The 23,271-nt window shown below is 54.6% G+C and overlaps 1 protein-coding gene across 1 annotated transcript; it reads left to right on the top strand.

The window, feature by feature from the left end:
• The first annotated feature begins 1,817 nt into the window (after positions 1 to 1,817).
• On the top strand, positions 1,818 to 22,187 carry NKX2-1 (NK2 homeobox 1). Its single transcript, XM_080395967.1, has 3 exons — positions 1,818 to 2,227; positions 6,933 to 7,309; positions 8,146 to 22,187. Exons 1-3 carry the CDS (start codon positions 2,175 to 2,177, stop codon positions 8,814 to 8,816), a joined length of 1,101 nt encoding a protein of 366 aa, XP_080252093.1. The 5' UTR covers positions 1,818 to 2,174; the 3' UTR covers positions 8,817 to 22,187.
• Positions 22,188 to 23,271: the final 1,084 nt, after the last annotated feature.

Below are 23,271 nucleotides of genomic sequence, written 5' to 3' on the forward strand. Positions count from 1 at the left end.
CGAACACTTGGAGCAGACACAAATTATCAAACAGCTCCTCTCGATCCAGGAACGGGCGAATTGCAGATACTTTCCCTGAGAAGGGGAAGAATCCTGCTCAGAGCTGGAGCTATGCCCACGGGAGGGTGTTGAGGAAGAGCAGCAACACCACTGAAAGAAGCTGCTCCTTCCCCCTAGATGCGGAGCAACGCACAGCAAAGAGGGACCAATATCCACCTTATCACGTCGGTCTCCTGCGAGGACGACTGGGCAGAATCCCGTTCTGTTTCCTCATTTACATGCTTTTGTCCTGGTTAGTGCGACCCACCAGCAGCAGCAGCAGCAGCAGCCGCGGGCCGGCAGGGCCAGGGCAGCGCCACCCCCACGGCCGGGCCCGGCGCTGCAGTTCCCGCGGCGGCCAGCGGGGGCTGCTGTGGGTCGCCTCGGCCCCGAGGGCCCGCGGGGGCTCGGCCCCGCCGCCTCCCTCCCGGTGCACGGCCGGCAGCCTCCGCCGCTGCGGCGCGACGGCAGCGCCTCACCTTGCAGCCGGCACCCTTGCCAAGGAAAAGCAGCCGAGGACACGACGGGGCGGCTGCAGCATCCCTCCCATTGAAGCCCGGAGGGGAGCGCAGCCCAAGGCACAGACGGGGGAGCGGAGCGGGAGGCAGGGAAGGACCTGGGGGCAATGACCGCGGCGCTGGGTCACTCCCAAGTCAAGTGCCAGCGGGGCTGCCGCGGGCAGAGCCGCCCGCCCGCCGTTTGCGCGGGTGCCCAGGCGGCCGCGGGCATGGGGGGTGCGCCGGCCGTCGGCTGGGTGGCCCTGCCCGCCACCTTGGGGCAACGAGGAAGGGCCGGGGCGCCTCGCAGCCCTCCTGTAACTTGCCCTCGAGTTTTGCTGTGAAAACAAAAGCAAAGCAAACAATTCCCTTCCCCCCAGCCCGAAAATAAAGCTCGGGCACTACCCGGGCTGGTCGAAAGGGCTCTATTGTCGTTTTTAAATGAGATATCTTTGCAACCGCTCGCCCCTCCCCGAGCCAGCGGGGAGCCGCCCGTATCCCTGGAAGCGAGAGGTAGCGGGGAACAAAAGGCAAACTCCGAAGTGACATTGAAAATAAAAGGGAGCTTTGGTTACCCCCAGGGAAAGGTCGAGGGGGAAAGGTCGCCATGCCGCCAGCGCACGTACTGCCGGCGGGCGCGGGGGAGCGCCTGCGGGCCCGGCCGCCAGCGCCGCGGAGCCCCCGAGCCCGGCCCCGGCCCGCCGCCGTGCGCCCTGCGCGCAGCCCCGGGGGCGCGGAAGGGCACGGAGCCCCCGGTCCGCAGCGCGCCCAGGGCAGGCGGCAGCTCCCCCAGCCCCTCGACGGGGCAGGCGGGCGGCATGGGGGGAGCTTTGAGACCGAACCAGGGGGCAGCGGGCAACGTGCCCCGTCCCCGCCGGGCCGCCGAAAGGGGCTACGATAAATCATACGGCGGTGCCGGCTCCCAGCCCGCCCCTCCGCTCCGCACCCACGGGCACACGCACGTCCGTCGCCTCCGTGTCCGGCCCCACCCGGGAGCCGGGAGCTCCTTTGCCCGGCGCCGGCGCGGCCCGGGCCTGGCGGCACCGCTGCCACAGCCGCCCTGGGCCCCGGCCGAGCCCACGGGGAGGGCGAGGGAAGGGGAGGGGAGGGCGGCGGGGGGACCCACTTAAAGGCTGAGTTCCTTTTTGAAACACTTAGAGACGACAGGGTTGAGGACTATGACTGTATGCGTAAACATATACTCATGCATACCTGCTGCCGGAGGTATGCACCCCACGTGTGTGTGTGTGTGTGTGTGTGTGTGTGTGTGTGTGTCCGCTCCCCACCCCAGGCAGCGGGGCACCCCCGCCACACATAGCCCTTTCCCCCGGGTCCCCAGGCGGGGCAGCGTGCCCCGGGGCCCCCCCGCCCTGGCACGGCGGCTGCGGGAGCCCTGCCCTGGCACCCGGTCCCTGGCCCCACCCTGGCCCTCTTGGCCGGGAACGGCCCGGCACAAGAGAAGACGGGGGTGGGGGGGGTGTCGGAGGATCAGGGCAGGAGGGCTCAGCCGTCCGCCAGGAATTGGGGAAGGAGGGAAAAGAGCTGCGAGGAGGCAGCGCTGCCCTCGCACGGAGCCTGGCGGAGTGGGGCCGCCGAGGAGCGGTGGCGAGGGGGCCCCGAGCACCCCCCAGATGCGAGATGCTCCACGCCCTGAGCAGCTGGAGGAGCAACTGTGCGTGCGCTGTGGAGGGGTGAGGATTTTCGCTTTAGCCTTTGGTGGTTTCGCTTGTTTTCTTTAGATTGCCACGCCAGGGGAAGAGATTTCGACCGCTGTATTGCGGGGTTTCTCCCACCCGAACGAGACAACCAAGACCACGGGGGCTTTCCCACGGTGGGGAATTGTCCCCATCGGCCACAGCAAGAGTTTGCCCCCCCGCCCACCCCCTGTCCCCGAGCGCGCTGTGCCTAGGGAGCGCTCGCAGGGACCGTGTCAGGGTAGGACTCTGCCTTGCACGCCTCAGCATGTGCTCTAGGCAGGGAGCGGCTCCCAGCGCCCTGCCTGCGGCCGGCAGGGACAGCCGCCCAGGTCCGCCCTGCCCGGTCACTGCGGAAACCCCGCTCCGCTTCCTTCCTCCCGGCGTGGGCTCTGGGCACGGTGTGCGGGGCACATCTTCCATTGAGGGGGGGGGGGGGGGGGGGATCTAGGGGGATATGCACAAGAAATCAGTGATGAAGTTTCTGTGAGCTCGCGAGGGTGGATGGAGAGCTGCAGCAAGCTGCCTCGGTGGTGCCCCTTTTCCAGGCTTTGGGACGGCACTGTGAATGTCTCTATGGATGTGTTGGAATTGTGCTGATGACCAAGAGAGAATGAAGAGTTCTGTCCCAGCTCTGCTCTTGCCCCCCTTAGCTCAGACCTCTCTGGGAGCGGCTGGCCCCGCCGCAGAGCCCGCCGAGCCCCGCTCCCTGCGGCAGGGCAGGCAGGGCTGCGGGCAGGGCTGCAGGCAGGGCCGCCCCCTCGGCGCTGGGAACGGGGGAGGCAGGGCTGGGCAGGAAGGGGGATGCTTCGTGTGCCGGTGGCTTGACGCAGCCAGGCATGTACCCGTGGGGCGGCCCGCGGGGAGCGCGGAGCACCGCATGCCTTTCTATCAAAAAGTTTAGGCTTAGAAAGTGTCTCTCTTGTTGAGAAAGAATTTTCCTGCGGGCTGGGAGGACCCTTCTCGTCTCCCCTCCAAGCCCAGGTTCCCCGAGGGTGTCAGCCAGCGCAGCCGGCTGGTCACACCTGAGCACATGCTTAAGCGCTGAGGGAACCGGGGCCGCGCTGCTGCGTGGGCTCCGCTTGCGGAGGAAGGGTGCGGAGCCAGCGCGGGGCTGGGGGTGCCTGGAGGAGGGAAAAGCAGTTTGGGGCGAGGGGCCGAGTCAGGCGCCGGAGCAGGCAGAAATGCCACACACACTGTCCCCTCCCGGCATCCACCCGGGATGGGTGGCAAGGCAGAGCCGTAGCCCTTCGGCGGCTCTGGCTGGCCAAACACATTCGATTCCCCTTGGGGAGGCACAGCAGCTCGTATAAAAAAGACATTGTTGTCTTTGGAGAGCCCTGTGTGCACTTTCAAAAGCTGATCCTTGAGTTCCCAGCCCCCGCAATCCAGTTGATGAGGAAACGCGCTGCGGTCTTGGTGGCACCGTTTCCATTGGGATTGGCACCATTTGATTGACAAAGTCTCCCATTCTTCCACCTCTCGAGTGTTATCAAACGGATTGTGTGGGGTCAGAAGCTATTGAAGGGACGACCGTGTAGCCGCATTCTGCAAACACGGGGTGAAGACCGTGCTTTTCTCATGAAAATGCTTCCACCAGGCAAAACGCATCTCATCTTCCTTGCTCTCCTCCTTAGCATTTCTTTTTAACTCGAGCGTTTTACTAAGCAGCATCACCAGGCAAACGAACACATCACTAGAGGCAGCCCAGGCAGGACCCAGCCGGGGCGGCCACCCTCCCCGGGGGCTGCGGGAGCCAGCTCTGGCAGAACACTCGGGTGGAGGGTTTGAAAGGAAAGGATAAGCGGACGGGACAGGGCAGCAACCAAGAAGCTTTCTCGCCACTTGTCCGGGGTTTGACTCTCCCCGTTATAGCTCATTTGGGGCGGGAAAGGAGGGGCAGAGGCTGTCCTGCTTCCTTTTCCCTAAGTCGATCTGGCGGGGCTAAAAAGTGCTGTCGGGACCTTGTGAGGCGTAGCTGTGCCTGTCCGCGGGTCGGTGTGTTCCTAACTCAGCGGTCAGACCCACACAGGGTCTCACCCCGCTCCCCAGCCAAGGGGCAATGAGGAGCCCTCGCACTGGCCTCCCCCTGCGAGACCCCGCGCAAAGCCGGGGCTGGACGCGCCCGAGTTAATCGAACTGGGCAGCGCTGGGGGGCGATTCAACCTGCGCTCGTTCGAGCGGGAGGGTGAACCAGCTCGCTCAGCTGCGGCCGGTATGCCAGGGGCCCGGCGGCGCCCCCGGCGAGGCGCAGGGCGGGCGGCGGTGCGCATCGCATCGCCCACCCCCGCTCCCCGCTCCCCGCCGCCGGGGCCGGCGCTGGGACCTCCCCGGCCGCCCCGCATCGCACTCCCAGGAGAGAAACCGAGTCGCTGCTCCTGCCCCACAAATTGCGCGGTCATTCGCTGTCGTTCGTCTCAGATGCGAGCCGTCCGCAGCGTCATTTTGGTGGATCCTGTGGTCTTTAATTTCCGCCCCCCTCCATCCATCCCCTCCTTTTTAAGGCTAATAAAACAGGCACGGAGCTGATGTGCCTGAGAAATCCTGGAGGGGGGGGGGGGGAAGGGGGGAAGAACCCAACCAAACCACCAAGGCAAGGTCGAGTGTCTCTCTGTAGGAACAAAACCAATGACCGTACTGAAAAACACGCGCAGAAAGGGGAAAAAAAAAAAAAAAAAAAAAAAAGGGGGGGGTGGCGGGAGGGAAGAGAAATTTTCCAGGGATATGGAAAGACATGATCTAAAGTTCTGGAAAGAAAAGAGGTAAAAGCAGCCCGAAGACGCCCTTCCCTGCCTTTGGTGACCCAGCAGACTCACAAGCCCCACTTCGGGGTATTCAGCCCTGAGGGAGCCGGTGCCGAAAGAGGCAGCGGAGATGCTGTAGGAGAGCTGGAGGCCTGATTGAGGCAAAGTTCCCCCGATTATATTTGTGTGGAAAAGCTCACCTCTTGCAGAGCTCTAAAGTGTAATCAAGGCTGAGGCTTACACTTGAAGGATGTTAACTCTTATACGGGAACCTACTTTCTCCTAAACGGTTTCTTGCCTAGTGAATGAGAGCCTCCCAATTGAAGCAAAATGATCCTTATGTACTAATATCAAGCACAGTCACAAAGCGACCGGCTATTTATGCTGCCACTTTAGACAAAGATATTTAGTTATTCCCGGGTAGCAAGTGCACTTTTGCATTTTTAAGCACGAACCAGCCGAGCACAAACATATTTACAAGTGCAATTACTAAATAGTTACTTGACACTTCAAAGTCACTGGGTTAACTGTACCTTCGCTGTAATTTTCTTAATATTGGGGTTTGCCAGGGCTGTAGGCCGGGGTGTGAAACACTCGGGGGAGGTTTCTCCCCTCCGCCAGGGAACACCCCGAAATATAAGCTCTGGAGACACTAGACAACTTGGGAGATTTCTTCAAAGACCCGAGTGACATCAGCTGATGGCTGCCTGTACGTGTGTGTGGCTGTGAAGGGGGTCGCTTTTGTTTTCGCACCGGATCCGAGAACAGATCCGAAAGTGCCAGAAATTGCATTTTATTCGAAACTGCAGGGAATTCATTGGCAAGGTGGTGTAGCAGATGACCTGAGAGGTCTTCTCCATCCAGCTCCCGTGCTGTATAAATAACCTTAGAAAGCAGCTTCAGGTTCAGAGGGACCACGAGAGCTTGTGACAGTCCTCGCCTTTGAGAATAACGAGTGACATTTTGTGCTAACCTATTTTCCAGCACTCTCTCGCCCCAGGCAATTAAATTACTGCTTGTTTTCGCAAACTTGCATCTTCCACCTCTCCCTGAGGTTTAAAAAAAAAAAAATTAAAAAAAATCCTCGGTGAACGAAAGTTGTGGGTTTAGGGAGAGAAACGGTCCTCGCACTGGGGGTTTCGCACTGGGGGTCTTAGCGGACATAGAGAAGGTTCCCGAGGTGCTAAATCTTCCAGGCGCTACTCAGCCAGCAGCCGGCCGGGGGACCTGAGAAGCCGGTGCGGGTCGTGCGGAGCGCGGGGCACGGTGGCCCAGGGCGAGCCGTTTGCCCTGCGGCGAGCTGCCCTCCCGGCGGCGGGGCTCCTTCCCCACCAAACTTAGTGGGGGGAGAGGGGGGATCGCTCCTTCGGCTCACCGGCATTCAGCCCCGTCTGCCCAGCTCTCACAAAGGCTGGGCTGACAGCCTTGCCACCCGGGAGCCGGTTTGAAATCCTTTCACCTAGTCAGATGGGGGTCTTTTCGCCTTGCCTTCCATTTCCCGTCCACCGTATTGCCACCCCCGGGAAAAAGAAAATTAGTTGTGCTCACGGGGTCTCTCTCTCTGTCTTTCCCTCTCTCTCCCGCTCTCTCGCTCTCTTTTTTTTTAAGACATTAAAAAAAAAAAAAATCCTGACAAGTAAAACTTAAAGGTGTTTACCTTGTCATCAGCATGTAAGCTAATTATCTTGGGCAAGATGTAGGCTTCTATTGTCTTGTTGCTTTAGTGCCTATGCCCCGCCTCTGGTGGCAGCCTAAAACCTGGCGTCTGGCTAAAACAAACGAAAGGCAGCCCTGAGCCTCCACTCAATCCAATTAAGGCGGACTTCGTCCACTCGGTTACGTGTACATCCAACAAGATCGGCGTTAAGGCAACACCAGAATATTTGGCAAAAAAAAAAAAAAAAAAAAAAAAAAAGATTTGCCTCCCCTTCCTTTTTTTTTTTTTTTTTTTTCCCCAGCCGCCGAATCATGTCGATGAGCCCAAAGCATACGACTCCTTTCTCAGTGTCTGACATCTTGAGTCCTTTGGAGGAAAGCTACAAGAAAGTGGGCATGGAGGGCAGTAACTTGGGGGCTCCCTTGTCAGCCTACAGACAGTCTCAGGTTTCTCAGCCGGCCATGCAGCAGCACCCCATGGGCCACAACGGAACAGTGACTGCCGCCTACCATATGACAGCGGCAGGGGTCCCCCAGCTCTCCCATGCTACGATGGGGGGCTACTGCAATGGGAACCTGGGCAACATGAGCGAGCTCCCGCCTTACCAGGACACCATGCGGAACAGCGCTTCGGCGACAGGATGGTACGGCACCAACCCGGACCCCCGCTTCCCCACAAGTAAGTCAGCCCGGGGCTGGGTGGCCGGCGGGGGTGGCCGCGCACCTGCCCCGCCGCACCGCGGGCGCCGGGGGCTCCGCGCCAGGGCGAAAGTCGGTCCAAATCCCAGCCGCTCCCCCCCCCCCGGCCCCCCCAATTCCTCCTCCTGCCCGAAGATCGTGCCCGGTCCCCCACCCCGGCTGGTTTCGTGTCAGCGTCCCGGGGCTGCGGTTGCGGGGAGAAGGGGGAGGGAAGCCCCGCGGTGGCGGGGAGTGGGAGCCTGGGGCTCGCCGTCCAGCGGGGCGGCGGCGGCACGGCCCGGGGTCCGGGAGGCAGCCGGCGGTGCCCTTCCGCCTGCGCGCCGCCCGGCACGAGGCGGGAGAGGGGGGATGCCGGAGCCGCGGCAGCCGCGTCCCGGGAGGCGCGGGGGGGAGCGGGCGAGTCCGCCCCGGCCGGGGCCGGCGGAGCCCCTGTCGCCGGCCGCTCCCGGCGCGCTGTCACATCTGGTACTTGCTCGGGTGTCACCCCCGGGGCAGGGCGAGGGGCGAGCGGTCGCCTTTATTCACCGGGGCCGGGCCGGGCGAGGGGTGTCCCGTTGCCCGCCGCTCGCCCTGGGGACGGGGATCGTAGGTTCGGGAGCGTGGGCGCCTCGAGGCCCTGGCCGGGGCTGGGCTGCCGGGGGCTGCGGGGCCCCGCTGGGGGCGAGCGACGGCGGGGGCCTCCGGAGCGCGGGGCCGCGCTCGGGCCGAGCCGAGCCGAGCCGAGCCGTGCCGAGCCGAGCCGAGCCGAGCTGAGCCGAGCCGAGCCGAGCCGAGCCGAGCCGAGCCGCCTAAAACGTGCCGCCTTCTCCCTTGCAGTCTCCCGCTTCATGGCGCCGTCCTCGGGCATGAACATGGGCGGCATGGGCAGCCTCGGCTCCCTGGGAGACGTGAGCAAGAGCATGGCCCCGCTCCAGAGCACGCCGCGGAGGAAACGGAGGGTCCTTTTTTCCCAGGCCCAGGTTTACGAGCTGGAAAGACGTTTCAAGCAGCAGAAATACCTCTCCGCCCCGGAGAGGGAACATTTAGCCAGCATGATACATCTCACCCCGACTCAGGTCAAAATCTGGTTCCAGAACCACCGCTACAAGATGAAACGCCAGGCCAAAGACAAGGCTGCGCAGCAGCAGATGCAACAGGAGAACGGCTCTTGCCAGCAGCAGCAGTCTCCCAGAAGGGTGGCCGTGCCAGTGCTTGTAAAGGATGGCAAGCCCTGCCAAGCAGGCTCCAACACACCCACAGCAGCTATCCAGAGCCATCAGCAGCAGGCAGCTACAACGATCACAGTGGCTACCAATGGCAACAGCCTCGGACAGCATCAGAGCCACCAGACAAACAGTGCGGGGCAGTCTCCAGACATGGGACAGCACTCGGCCAGCCCTTCCTCTCTGCAGAGCCAAGTCTCCAGTTTGTCTCACCTAAACTCTTCTACTTCTGACTATGGCACTGCCATGTCTTGCTCCACCTTGCTATACGGTAGGACCTGGTGAAAGGATTAAACAAAGCAAAAGGGGAAAAAAAAAGGAAAAAAAAAAGAAAGGAAAAAAAAGCAGATATTCCCAGTCACACAAATCTCTGTCCTGTCCAGACTACTGGGTATTTTTCTTTTCTTTTTTTTTTCTTTCTTTTTGAACGTCCCCCCCCCTCGTTTGACTGAGTGGTTCTCTGAGGACCTCTAAGAAAGAGAGAGAGAGAAAGAGACTTTTTTTTTGTTCAGTTTTCCTGTTACTCTTGATGGTTTTGGGTCTTTCTTTTTTCTTTTTTTTTTTTTTTTTTCCCCAAGGTTGTTGTATGGGGTGTTAAAAAAAAATCTGACTAATAACCATGGAGCAGTCTGCAGAAAGGGAACCATCGTTAGGCATGGTCCGAAGGCTTGGATTTCAGATGTACACTTCGCCAGCGTCTACGACTTGCATGTAAATATAGAGATTTTGGGGGATGGGGTGGTTTTCCCCCCCAAAAAAACGCATTCGCGTCACCCAGACACAAGAAGCAGCTTCCCCCCTCCCCCGGTCTCCTCTCCCAGCCCCGCCGTCAGGGCCAGCGGATGGAGACGTGGAGTCATCAAAGGCTTGGCTTTTATTTTCCTCCTTACGTTTGATGTGAACCTGTAGCTGTATAATGCTGTCAAAAGTTGGACTAAACCCATAGTTTTTAGTAGCCTGTATATTTTGTTGTAAAAAGAAAAAGAAAAAAAATACAATCAACCAAACAAACCCCCACCTTTTTTATGGACACTGATCGCCCCGTCGTAAATCCTCTGGCAGTTTGTTATTTGCGCACGCCGCCTTTTCCTGTTGTAACTTATGTAGATATTTGGCTTAAATATAGTTCCTCAGAAGCTTCTAATAAATTATACACATTACGAATATTCTTTTTTTATTTCCCTTTGGTTCCTCCTCCCGACCCTCCCTTCCCCACATCTTTTTTTTTTCTTTCTTTTTCTTTTTTTTCTTTTTTTTTTTTTTTTCTTGATGGAAAAACAACCCGGGATGCTGCCAAATCCTGAAAGGCCCCTGCCCCTCCCAGGGCCCGGACCCTGTTCCCAGAGGGGAGCTGCTCCAGGGACTTAACGGGATACAGGATCAGTCCTCAGCGTGCAAAAGTGACAAGCAAACGCATGAGATTCACAAACTCGATAGTGAAGGGATCGAGTCCAAATTCATTAGCCCAATTATTGGGGGGGCGGGGGGTACCTCAGAGACGTCTTGCTAGAGAAAGCAAAGTATTCCGGGAGTAGAAATTCAAATGCCAAAGGCACGGAGGAGAAAGAAGGTAAAAGTCTAATGCCACTAGAAAAAAATTAACGAAGAACTTGCTGACAGTATAGAACACGCGGCCGATTTAAAGAGCGTCCAGTTTTAATACCTTGTAAAAAAAAAAAAAAACACACAACAAAAAAAGAATAATTTCTACCAGGTTTTCCTATGTACTTGTATTTTAAGGGAAGTACAGTCACCTTATTTATAATAAAAATAAAAAGATAGTTTATTGTGTACGACATGTAGTTTGAATTAACTTTCTTTATCAGCTGTATTTAATTTTCTACACGTGCCCGCCCCCGGCAGCCCGCACGCACAGAGGTGCCCACGCACCCCCCCAGCCCCCAGGCAGAGGTTAGCGCAGGCTTCATCCCGCTGCAACGCAGGTTGGGGCTGGATGGGGTTTTTGGGGGGGCGGGAGTTGGGGGTGGTTTTTTGTGTTTGTTTGTTTGTTGTTTGTTTTGTTTTGTTTTGTTTATGTGTGTGGCGATTTGGGAAGCTTGTAGAGAAGGAGATGAGGAGAACGTACGTGTGCGTGCACGTGTGGGTGGGTGGGTGCGCGTGGGTGCGCGGGGTGCGCGCCTGGCTGAGACACCAAGGGGCGGTGGGTAGGAAGATAAATATTATGGGTAATGCAAGGCAGTTAGGTATTAACTTCGCTGTAAATATATAAAGCATATCAAGTTAAGCAGCTCGTATCGGACAAGCCCGAAATACATATAATTCGCTATTTTTCGGGTCCCAAATATCCCTTTTGTGAGTGTAACAAAATAAGACGTCCCCCATCCTAAAAGACCTTGTAGCGTGTTTTCCTTCGCATCTGCTGCTCGGTGTCGGCTTTTTTTTTTTTTTTTTTTTTTTTTTTTTTTTTTTCCCCTCCAGATCCCCTCAGTTAAATCACGGAAGCGTATCGCAGTCATTGAAAGACCTCTGAATTACAGAGGTATTATGAAATGTTCATATTTTTGAAGAGAAAGCCAGCAGCTTGCCCGGGATGGAAACAACTCAGCCCCAGTTCAAGTAACAGCTTTCGAAAGCTCCGGTCTTTTATTTATACAAGACAGCCCGTGTTACTCGGACACCAAGTGCTAGTCTGGATGGACAAAAAGGGAAACAGAAGGGAAAAAAAGATTATCGGATTCTTTCTGCCTCCCCCTTCCCTTATTTCTAACTAGAAAACATCACGTTTGTCAACAGGAATTTCGAGACCTTTCATTCTTTATATTATGTCCTGCTTTACACAGCGACATTCTCAACTAACCCAAAGAATATTCCTTTTTTTTTTTTTTTTTTTTTTCCCTTTCTCTACGCAGAATATTCGTTTCAGATCTATAACAACATGTTAAGCATGGCGGGGTGGGGGTGTTGCCTGGAGCTTAGTGCTGTTATTTCTGCTAAAAGAAGAAAGTGCTGGGAATTCCTGGTCCGTGGTACAGCGCTGCCAGCTCCTGCGGAGGGAGCGATAGCAGGGTTAACTCTAAGGATTTTTAAAATTAGGATTAGTTTCTCCCAGTTAATATACAAGAGCGAGGGGAAAGTGCTGTGGTTAAGTCCACTTTTGCCCTTCAGATGTAATTAATGTTTGCATCCTTTCAAACACAGGAACATTCAAAAGTGGGGAGCACCGAAAGGCGTTAATACAGATGAGAAAAATTATTGGGCCCCCCCCCAACATTGGCGTTAGCATGTTCCATAGAGATCCAGCCAGTGACTTTTCATTATAGACTTCGGAGGAAATAAATGAATTTTATTGTGTCTCGACAACCTCATAAACACATATTTGGTGGTGGGTGTAATTACTGTAATGGATTATTATGTACACTGACTTATCTTTCTTAAACTAGATTTAGTTTCGATTAAATAAACTCGTTTCCACTTTGTCTGATGTCGGCTTAGTTTAAAGTCTGTTTACTTGTTCCACAGAAAGGTGAATTCATCTCTTTATTAAGCACTAGAGACCGAGCAAACACAGTTCAAACTGTATTTACATATCAATCAGGAGAAATGCAAACAAACTGCCCTTCAACAATTTTATAGAAGTTTTTTTATGACATTGTGTTATTACCTTTTATCATAAAATTCTTTGTATAAACCAGTTACGCTTTGATTGTGATAAAGATATTTCGGCAGGGTGGGGGGTGGGGGGGAGATACATTTGAATCTCCAGTCTCCCTCGAGAACACTCACGAGAACTTAGTCACTGTGTAGCTTTTCTAAATTAAAATATGTGCCTCCATCTAAACTCCTGCTTCTTCCAATACGCTGATTTCCAGTCTCCCGGTAATCAATGCAGAACTTGGATAATGGGATGGCGAAGGGGAGGGGCAGCACGATTCAAATCTGAAACGATGGGAGAAATGCACGTTTCCCGGTGTAACCGCTTTCTCGACGTGAGCCCGTGGGCACCCAGTATTTTGAGAGAGAAAGGGATCTAGTGAAGAATGGCTATTCCCTTCCACCCCCCCACCGCTTGGCATTGCCTGTCAATGTAGGAGACTCGCGGAGGGCATTTTTTTCCTGCTGTAAATAGGAGTTCATGCTGGAGTGCCATGAAGTGTGCGTGTAGTGGCACAGCAGGCTGTGGAAAAAAAAACCAAAACAACCCCCAAACCCAACAAAAAACCACCACCACCACCACCACAACAGCAGCAACAATAGCAAAAGGCTTCTTCATATTTTCTATTTCATATCCAAACGGGTTGCGGGGTGGGTTGGTTTGTGGTTTATTTTTTTGGTTTGAGTTTTTTGGTTTTGTTGCGGGTGTTTTTTGTGTGTGTGTGTGTGTTTTGGGTTGGGTGGGTTTTTTTCCTTTTTTCTTTTTTTTTTCTTGCTTTTTTTTTTTTTTTTTTTTTGTTTCACCGCTGCCTGTGAGCAAGAGGGATGCTCGGCAGGAGAGGCTCGGAGGAGCCGGCGGCGCGGGGCCTGCCTGCCCCGGGCGTTGTGCGGGCCCGGCCGCGGGCTAACGGGCAGGGCGGGGCGGTTGCCCGACCTACGGGGGGCAAAAAAGCCCCGGGGAGCGGCTCGGAAAGTATCTAGCCCGATCTGGGTTCAAAAGGCACTGCAGGGCCCTAAGACAGTGTTCAAAGTGGAGATCCCAAACAATGTAATCTGAGACAGCTCCGAGATGACACCAAAAGAAGTTGCCACGGGGAGGGGGGGGGTGGGTGTAAAAAAGTATTTTAGGAGTTTTGTGGCGGAGCGCAGGTAGAGGGGCCTCGCCGGGAAGGCAGCCCCGGTCCAGCTGGTCGTGACGGCTGCATTTACAAAGGGGACCTAGAGGTAAAGACTGAGTGACTTCTGAAGAATTTCAGTCCTTTCATGGCCGTGTCGGGAGCAAAGCTGAGAAATATTTTTTTTTTCCTGTCTGACCCGCAGTTCCTCTCATGATCCCCTTCAGAGGGAAAAAAAAGCCCTCCAAACCCTGAGTAAATGGTAATACTGTTTATATGTATCAAATGTGTACAGAGATCTGACCCAGTACGGCTGTTCCTATGAGGCAGAGAGATTACCGTCTCTGGCAAAGTGGTGAATAGTACGAAATGACTTTTTTTTTTTTTTTTTTCTGGCTGCAAGCACATTAGGGAGCAGGTAAGGTCAAAGTTTTCTATATCCTATGTCTTTCTGTCGAAGGCTTCTGGTCAGCTATATAAATAAGACGGTGAATAAGATGTATTGATGTAAAAAGAAACTGAAATTCGTTTTGATGCTTAAAACAACTTACTATGCAGAAAATTTCTTGGGAAACCTAGAGATGAAAACGTTAACTATGACATTTAATTTCCGATGTAAAGGGCTTTGTTAGGGGGAGGGGAAGAGGGAAATCGGTATTTTTTTTACAATGACACAGACATGAAGTAGCAAAAACATCTACAAATGGCCGAATGCATTACCTACGAAAGACAGTATGTATCCACTGTCCTAAGCCGGCGTATAGAAATGGAAAAAAAGTTAAAAATGTACATTCCAAAAATATTTCCCAAGTGACTAGCGATAATTATGTCTGGGTTTACTGGCTAGCTCCATATCTCACGCTAACAACTAAAACTGAGTAAGATGGCTACTGTTTTCTGAGATATCTGTCTATTCGTTAAACACAGCGAGACTTTCTGACTAATTTTAAATTAATTTGTAGGTTGCGCTTCTTTAGCAGGTGAATTTACATAAGATTTTACTGAACGTATACGACTTATTGCATTAATTCGATGAGAACTTCCCATAATATCATGAGTAGCGCTTCATCGATACAGGGGCTCCTTAAAGTGTACAGGAAAAGAATAAAGCTCATGTACACATGAGGCTGGGGATTTGGGGGGAGGGGGCTTTGTTTGGGTGCTTTTTGGTTTTTTTCAGGGGTTTGAGGTTTGTTTTTTTATTTTATTATTAATCATAGAATGATAGTTGCAATGCTTAGAAAACTAAGCAAGGTATGAGATCTTCACTTCCAACTGTTCTGGTGGATTTCACCGAAGTCCTTCTTCTCGATCAAGTAAAATTGGGCAAGTAATAACGTGCTAGAAGGCGACAAACTTACATACACCTGGAATCTTGGAGGGAACAGATTTTTGCTTCATATCAAAGGTGTTGCTGAAGTGGCTGAGTTCATTTCAGTGTGTTACTGACCTAATAATGTGACTCTAGGACACGGTTCTTTCGGAGTTTCTCTCGGTGCTTTTGTTCCTTAAACTTTTTTGTTTTCGATGCTGCTGCTTCTCAGAGAAGCCCTTTAAAATATTACCTTTTTCTTGAGCACTTCCCTGGTCTCGGCTTTTGATCTTAACCTGCGCGTTTCTGAAGAAACGCACTGTTGCTGCTGCGAGATGGAGTGCGCGAAGCTCCCCGTCCCTGCACCTCTTTCTGCACTAGCTCACCGCAGTGGGAGAGAAAAAAAACCCAAACCCCAAACAAGTGGATGACCGATGCGGAGTGTTTAGTCTACCTGTGTGCGTCTGTATACGCATTGTACCTATAGATGTGTGCACCTGACAGTGTATGTAGGAGTCGGTGTGCCAGGCATTAGTTGTGGGGTCTGGGGAGCAGAGGCGGGCAGGAGTGGGAAAACTCTTACTTTGAAAGAAGCGCTGCCCGCCGGCCTGTGCCCCCACTCCGCTCTTTATTTTACACCGAGGAAATCCTCCCGGGACTGTCCGCCTCGGCCAGCCCGAGGCTGCCCCGCAGCGCAGCCCGGCCGGGCTCCCCGGGGCCGCGCCGCAGCCCCCCGCCGGGCTCCCGCTGCGCTCCCTCGCCGCCTCCGCCGCCTGCCACGGAAACCACCCGGCGCGGCCAAAGCTGCCGCCGGCGCTCAGGTCGCGGCTTTCCGTCGAGGGAAACGGGCCTGATCCTGCCCGTCGCCAGCGGGCTCCCCGCCCGCGGGGTCCCTTGCGTGCCGAGGACGGGGTCCCCCGTGGCCCCGGGTGCTGGGAGCAGCCCAGCGCAGTTCCCCGCCCGCGGGCTACCGGCGGCCGAAGGCAGAGCCTCTCTCGCTCTTTATTTGCCAAATGCCAGCTCAGGCAGCCCCTGCCTGCGCTGCCAGGCTGCCAGGCTGCAGGTGCTCCCGGGCAGATCCAGCTGTGCGCACCCACCGCCTCTCTCGTCCTTGGCACACGGGGCGATGCCCGGGCGGGAGGGCTGCAAGCGCCGGGCCGGGAACCCCTTTGACTTTCGTCCAAACGCTGCTCCCAAACGCCCTGACAAGGTGTTGACCGCCTATGGCGCCTTGCCATAGCTAGGGCGAGTGGCATGGGGCTCGGGGACCCGGTACTGCCCCGTCACTGCAACATACACCACACTTGCCTAGCGGGGTAATGGCAGGGAAGTGCGTGGCACCTCCGCAGTAACCCAAAAAAGATCGAGGACGGGATGCGGCCGGATGAATTTGCGTCTTCGCAAAGGTACTGTGCAAGTGCGGGGAAGGACGGCGGACAGGTCCCAGCACTGGCATATTCTGCGCTGTCCGTTTCCCGTGCAGCCACTTTCGCGGGACTCGGCTGGGCGGTACCGGGCCGCCGCTCCCCTGCGCGGTGCCCGGCGGAGCGCTGGCCCTGGCCCGACCCCTGCCCCGGCCCCGGTGCCCGGCCGCGGCCTCCCCCCCTCCCCCTCGGGTTTCGTTTGGCCGGTTTAGGTGGGGGGAAAGCAACACCCGAGGGAGCACCCGAGAAAGTTGGGGCGTGCTCGCCCCGAGCAGCGGCGGGGCGGCGGGGGTGGGAGCGGGGCAGCCCGGGCCGGGCGTGAGGGGCCGGGGCTGCCCCCCCCCTCCCCCGCCCCGGGGGGCGCGGCGGGGGAACCCCGCTTCCTGCCGCCGATTTCTCTCTCCCCCGGGCGCGGGGGGCTGCCTGCTTTTTCTGCCCAGTGCAGATCCCCCTTTTCTCTCCTGGCTTTTTAATTACCCTTCTGAATTGGAATGGATTATTCTTTGGAAGATATGACAGGGTTTAAAGCTCTCATTACATATCAATAGACGGAACCTTTGCATGGAGGTTGTCCTCATTCTTCAGCGTGCGAGCAATAGCTGTTGCTCCCCGGCTCTGGCTTTTCCATGGACACACACACATACACAGCCCGCTTGTCTTTACATAGTGGCTCACCAAGCAGAACCCAGACGTGGGAACCGCGTTGTCCCGTGGGACTCGGGAGGGTGCTGGCGGATCGTGTATTTTGTGCTTGGTGTCACGGGGAGGCTGTGCGTGGCGGTGGCGGGGCGCTGGGACACGCCGCGCGTGCGAAGCAGTGGCAGGGACAGGGACAGGGGCAGGGGCAGGGGCGAGGCGCCGAGGCTCCGCTGCCGTGGGCAGGGCGGGAGGGTTCTCGTCGTGGAAGTCCGGGCACGACATGGGCTGTGCACGGAGCAGGCTCGGCGGTGGTGGCTGAAGGTGTATGCGCTGGGGGGTGGCGGGGGAGGGTGTGTGTGTGTGTGTGTAGCGGGGGAGGGGGTGTTTGTGTGTCAGTGCATCGCCCTTCCACAATGGCAGCGTAATTATCTAGCTGAAACATTCACAAATGGCAAAAAGTTGCAAAATAGATCGACCTCCCTGAGATGAGAAGGAGCCAGTTTCAGAGCTGTGCTACCATCATGCTTTTTTCAATACATTTTAAACAAGAGGATCTAGCGAGTGATTCCGATTCAATACACATAATCAGTTTGGAAGTCCTATTTCCATTTGAAAACAGGCCTATTTGCAATCATGAGGGACGGACATGCTGGAAGATACAGGACGCATTCAGAGTAGGTGGTAGGTGAGAGAATCTACAGACGAGCACCAAATATTTTCTTCCCGCCGCAGACCTTTTACACGGTGGTTTAATCACGATGTATTTTTAATTGAATATTCTCATTGAAAATACGACTTAGTCGCTTTAGAAAACAAGGGTTTGACCTACAGCGAAAGTCCCCGTTGGGGACACCCCCCCCCCCCCCAAACCAACCGAGGAAAGAATGGTGATTGGAAAAGCATGTTGATTGTCCTATCCCTCTCTTAGGGTTAACAGTCATTCAATCAAGAATACATCGGGTAAATGATCCCTAGAAAATGGTAACTTGTTTTTTAAAGTAAGGCCCGGCGGAGGGACAGTTGCAGGGAGGTGTAAAGAGGGGCTAGCGCCCGCCGAGCCCACAGCCCGGCGGCAGAGGCTGCCCTGCCCCGCAGAAGCCCCATCCGCCGGAGCGCAGCGCACGGGGCAGCCCCGGCTCCCTGCCCGCCGCCGCAGTCCGGGACTCCCCGCGCTCCCGGCCCCCGGGAGCCGCGTCCTGGCTCGCTGGGAGGGTGGGGAGAGGGTGCACAAAAGCCAGACCGCTGAGCCTGGGGGATGATTTGGCCTCAGCGAAGGCAGACCACCCCCCCTCGCCTCGTCCCCCAGAGCAATCCGTGCTCGGAGCAGGCACCGCACTTCCCCGCCTCTGCTTGCTCGAGAGCGTTTTTCTTATTCCTCAAGTGCCCGAAGCCAGGAGAAAGCCAGGAGGCCTATGCATCCTCCATCGTAATCATCCTGCAGGAGAGGAGCGGGCAGGGAAGTTGAGGCTCGCCTGCGGGTAACCAATAGCGAAATAAAGGCTCTCCCAACACCGCACAGAGCACATTAATTGGCATTTCCGATTTCCCTCATTTACTTGTTTATGTGACTGCGCCGCTGCGGCGCGCTGCGGCTGCAGGCAGCGCCCCAGCCCCGGTCCCAGCCCTCCGCCCCGCTTGCCGCCGGGATTTTGAAAGCAGACGCTCGCTTCTGGGCTGCTAAATACCGTGGCCCGTCCCAGTCACAGCAGCCCTGCTTTTCCCGGCTCCGCCACACTGTTTTATTCTCTTCCACTTCAAAAGGGCCAAATCAGCTCTCGGGAAGAGGGGGGGAAGGGAGTAAATAAACAAATATTTGAATAAATAAGGCAATGCCATAGAAAGCTGAATTAGCCCTATAAGAGGTACAAACTGTTATTACCGACTTGCAAACCACCCGCACACCGACGGGGATGACAGGTGGGTTTGTGCAGAGCCCCGTGTCCCCCGCCGGCACCGTCTGGGGGTCTCCCGCGGGCGGCCGGGGGCGCCGTCCCGGGGCTCCCCGCTCGCTGGCCGCGCCCGAGGGGCCGCTCCGGGCAGGGCTCGCGGTCCCCGCTGCTGCCCCGGGCCCTTCTCCCTGCGCCCCGCAGCGCCGCCCCCCGTGCGAGTCGCCCTTTCCTCGGCAAGAAAGAAAGAGCAGGGAAACTTCTTTCCACTGGCATTTCCACCTTGCTCCCCGCAGGCCCCCAAGGAAAGACCCCGCACTCCCCCCTCCGCGCCAGCTAATTAGGTCTGAGCCCTAATTAGGGCTCGGGCCAGGTGGCCCGGCAAGGGGCCGGGTGCGGGTGGCCCCGAAAGGCTGCGCTCTGGGCTTTGAAATGTTTCCAAGCCGAGCCGAGGTACCACAGCGACAAACCTGTTCTGCCCCTCCTCTCCACCCCCCCCCCCAAAAAAAAAAAAAAAAAAAGTGGGCACTGATCGCTCGTGGGACCCTTCCCACGCCCACCTGGGCGCCGGGGACAGGGGGCTCCTCCGGGCTGGCTTCACACTCGTGAAGCAGAATCTGGGGTGGGGGGGCGGCCGGACACGTTCTGGACGGGAGGAGGGAAGGGCCCCCCCAGGCCGGCGGTGTCCCGGCGCAGCCCCCACCGCCTGCGGAGCGATGCGCTGGCTCTGCCAGAGGGTTTTGCGGCCGCCGCTGTTTCTGAGGGAGAGCAGCTCGCCTCCAGCCGTGTCTGGAGCGATTCTCGCACGAAGATGACGGGGTGGGGAGGTGAGCATAGCGGGGAGAAAAAGGAGGAAGGAAGGGGGCCTGTTCCGCTTAGGAAAAGTTATTCCCCAGCCCAGACACTGATGGTTTTAATCACAGGAGTTGTCCCACTGAAATCCATGTGCTAATCGCGGGGTGCAAGAAGCAGGTTTTGGCCCCACGAGTTTTTCTCCACGCCTCCAGCCATGCCCCTTCGCTGGTTGCTCACCCCGCTGGATCGTGCAGAATTCCTCGTCGCTTGGGAGAAACATCCCAGGGCTCCCAGCAGAACAGGGAAATGATTCCGATCCGATTTTTTTTGCCTCATGCGTAAAGAACAGCTTGCTTTTTTCCCCCCCCTTCTTCCCCCCCCGCCCCGTGTGTGTCTCTGTGTCTCCGTGTGTGGATCACCAAGATACGGAGATACATTACCTGTTGGCGGGGGCCAGATCTTTACCTGCATCGGTAACACAGCCCCTAACCAGCCACCCCCAGAAGGATCATCCATCCCCCCAAACAGTCTCCAGTTCCCCTTGTCATTTAAGAACGACACCCCCACCCCCACCCCGGCCGCACTTCGGCTCCCCCGATGCACATTGCACTGTAGGAAAACTCGCAGCCCATCAACAAGTGACCCGTTTATTTTATTAGCGCTGATTTTCAGGGGAGACGGGGAAGGTCTGATCCCAGAGCGGTTAGGCGGGCGAGATTCCCACTTAACCCAGCCGGCGCCTCGCAAGTGGGAGACCGCAGCACTGCGACCTCATTGACTGACGTTCCTGGGCTGCCCGCCCGCAGCCGTCCCTGCCCAAAGGGACAGGGGAACATTTTCCGAACAACAGTGACCTAAAAATTTGTGATGCTACAACCGTGTCCCTGTATCCCCCATGCAAACGCAGACCTCCTGCAAAAGCATGGTGCATGCATACACCTCAAGGTGTGCGTGCATGTGTGTTTGCGTATCGGTGTGTTCGTGTAGAAAAGCGATGAATTTCGTGTTAATTTGAATTATTCAAATGTACAACAGAGAGCCTCACTAAATCAGGGTGAGATTTGCCGGGAGCTAGAGCTAATTCAGTATACAGCGAGTTGGGGGGTGGGGTGGGGGAGATTATCTCATTATAAACAACATTTAGGAGAGGACAGTATCCTGGAAAAAGCTGGCTACATCTGTGTGTCGTTTGCCAATGCGCAGCCGGACTTTTTATTCCTCTTTATTTAGATATTCGTTTGATTTAAATAACCACTCCTGGGCACTGGTCAAACTACCGATGGGATGGAGACATTTCAAGGTATTTTGACAAGATACCAATCGCTGTTCTGGAGTCCCTGCACGCGTTTTTAAATGAGGGATCCTGGAAAAGAAAAGATAAAGCGAAACGGCACCCCTCCAAATGACTAACATTTTAAAAAAATGTTATTCTGTTGCTAATATTTCAAAGAACAAAGGGATGGATAATTCTTTTGCTCAATGAATACAAACTAAATACCAAAGCATCTTTAAGGAACAAAAAAGAAGAGATCATGGATTTTATTAAATATTTCACATAAAAAAAAAATACCTTTTATATGTACTTGTCCTTAACCTTTAAAAGCAACTGCTGTAAATACAAGATCCGCACTTTCTCTAATAGATTTTGCTAGGAGCTGGTGACAGAGAACTGATTTCTTTTCTATTAGGCTTTAGTACATCTTTGTTGAAGGCCTGCAGAATGACCAGGGATTAGATTTGCATCTCTTAGACTCCCTGTGTGGTCTTTGTAAGAAGCTTGTAACTGTTAAAAATGACTTGTTAGGAAGCGTGTGGGCTCTCATCTCTTTGCTTTTGACAGAATGATTGTGAAATTCAGATTGTTCTTATAGGCTTTAGCCTGCAGATTCCACCTGAACCTTAAGCAATTAGAGCCTAATCTCAGTGCAATCATATTTGAGTTAGGATTTGTTGCACTTTGTTTACTTCAATTAAAAAGCTACGGAATATTTCGGAGCAGTTTTTAAGTGATATTCTGGAGGCATTAGCGATTTTTTTTCTAAACCCCGAACGTTCTCCTCACCGCCCCATCGCTCGGCGGTTTGGAGTGCAAAGCACTCGTCGGGTTCCGCGGGCGAAGCTGAAGAGGAAACAGCAGGAAAGGAAAAACAAGCTGAAATTCCTTGTGATGCGGGGGGAAGATGCCTGCTGCATCCCCTTCTTCCCGGAGCCGGCGGGGGCGGCGGCGCGCCCCGGGGCCGGACGCCTCTGCTCACGAGTGGGCACATCTCGGGGCGGGAGGGGGGCAGCCAACCTCGGGATCGGGCCCGGGCTTCGGCGGTATTAAAAGAGATTGCGGCGGGGGTGGCTGGCGTTTGCGGGAGCTCGGTCTGTTACCGAAGTAAGGCTCCGACTACCCCGCTCGCAGCCCTGCCAGCCGGCTGCGCCCGCGGCGCTGGTGGCACTGGTGGCACTCGCAGCGCCGGGCAGCTCCCACACAGCGCTGCTGAAACACGGCTTCCAAAAAAGCACCCCAACAAAGCAACACCTAACCACGCCACCTGCCTGCGGTTGTCCCATACTTTTATATTCAGGATATAAACTGGTGGAAAGGGAAAAATATGTCCTCGGAGGGGTTCTTTTCTCGCGTGGATGACAAGTTTATGTTTGTGCTCAGGCTTCCTATGGCCAGCCTAAGAAGGATGCTTTTTACTACTGACATGCACAAAATTACATTTTCAAGTGTCACCCGATCACATCAGAACTATTTTCTTTAAACTGAAACGCTTCCTTCATTTTCTTTTTCTTTTTTTTCTTTTTTCAAATTTTTTTGATCCCCTCTCCCCCCGCCGCAGTCATTAGGACTTTTCAGAAAGTCTTTACCAAGTCCCAACGTTTCAGCCCGATGGTAACTGCTGAAGTAAAAAGTTATGGTTTTACAAGTGAGTTAGTTACTCTCTGGGCAGCCCTTGTCCTGCTGCTGAGTGCGATGCTGAGCGCTGGAGTGGAACATCAAGAGCTCCATGACTTTGCTGCTAAGCTTGTGCTGTTTGACCTGAAAACTTTTTTGCAGGGAGTGTTGGAGTATTCTAGCATTATCCCTTAAAAAACTTTGTTTCGGGGCTGTAAGAGGGATATGAGCCAGACTTTCTTTCGATTTTTTTTTAATTCTTTGTAACAGGAATGACAACTTTGCAGAAGTTTTGCAAATTTTTAAACCTCAGATTTTCGCTCCTTCCTTAGACCTGCCATGATTTATAGTTTGTCTTTTCCTTTCAGTTCATAATCACAGACATATTTTTCCCTTACAAAACTTGAGATTTACCATGATATGTCTGTATTTCTGCAAAATAATGTGGAAATACATTCACCTAATAATCGTTGCTCTAAGAAAATGAAACAGTAAAACTCAAGGATACTCTCTGCAGAATGTAGGATGCACAGATCAACTGATTTTAATGTTAAGAAAATTATTCTTTTTAAAATGGTGTCATGCAGGCAAATATGTTCTCTTCCTGCAGTCTGAAAGAATGGGCAATTCTTCTTGCCTTAAAAGGCTGCTTTACAGATGAAAGCAGCTCAGTCCACAACTTAATCTGTTTTAAATCAGGCTTGAACAGGGCTGAATGAGTGATGGAATTACAAGATTTTTGGGGGTACCAGTACCCAGTACAGAGTCACCCAGTACCTCTGCTGCCTCTCCTCTTGCCCCTGCTTGCAGTACCTGTGGATGTCTGTATGTGGGATACTCACAGAAAACAGAAGGCAGAAACTGCTGAACTAAAGGCAAACTTCATACAGCAAAGGTTCTTCTTTGACAAAAGAAACTAAAATGTACAGTTCTATTCTTGCTTGAGACAGAGCCAAGAACTAGAGAAGCATTAAAGGAGAGACCAAAGCTAGCAGGTAGAGCTAATACTTTTCTCAACATGTATGTAAATCCATGCATGTACTGATAAATGGTTATAGGCAAGGAAA

The sequence above is a fragment of the Falco punctatus genome, assembly GCF_963210335.1.
Source record: "Falco punctatus genome assembly, chromosome: 7".
NCBI lineage: Eukaryota > Metazoa > Chordata > Aves > Falconiformes > Falconidae > Falco > Falco punctatus.

What these genes read in the sequence shown, in the direction of transcription:
- NKX2-1 (XM_080395967.1), top strand. Translation starts at nt 2,175, where the DNA reads ATGCTCCACGCCCTGAGCAGCTGGAGGAGCAACTGTGCGTGCGCTGTG. An exon ending in TGTGCGTGCGCTGTGGAGGG is followed by an intron (nt 2,228 to 6,932) that starts GTGAGGATTTTC and finishes TTTTTTCCCCAG; the next exon opens with CCGCCGAATCATGTCGATGA. An exon ending in GGACCCCCGCTTCCCCACAA is followed by an intron (nt 7,310 to 8,145) that starts GTAAGTCAGCCC and finishes TCTCCCTTGCAG; the next exon opens with TCTCCCGCTTCATGGCGCCG.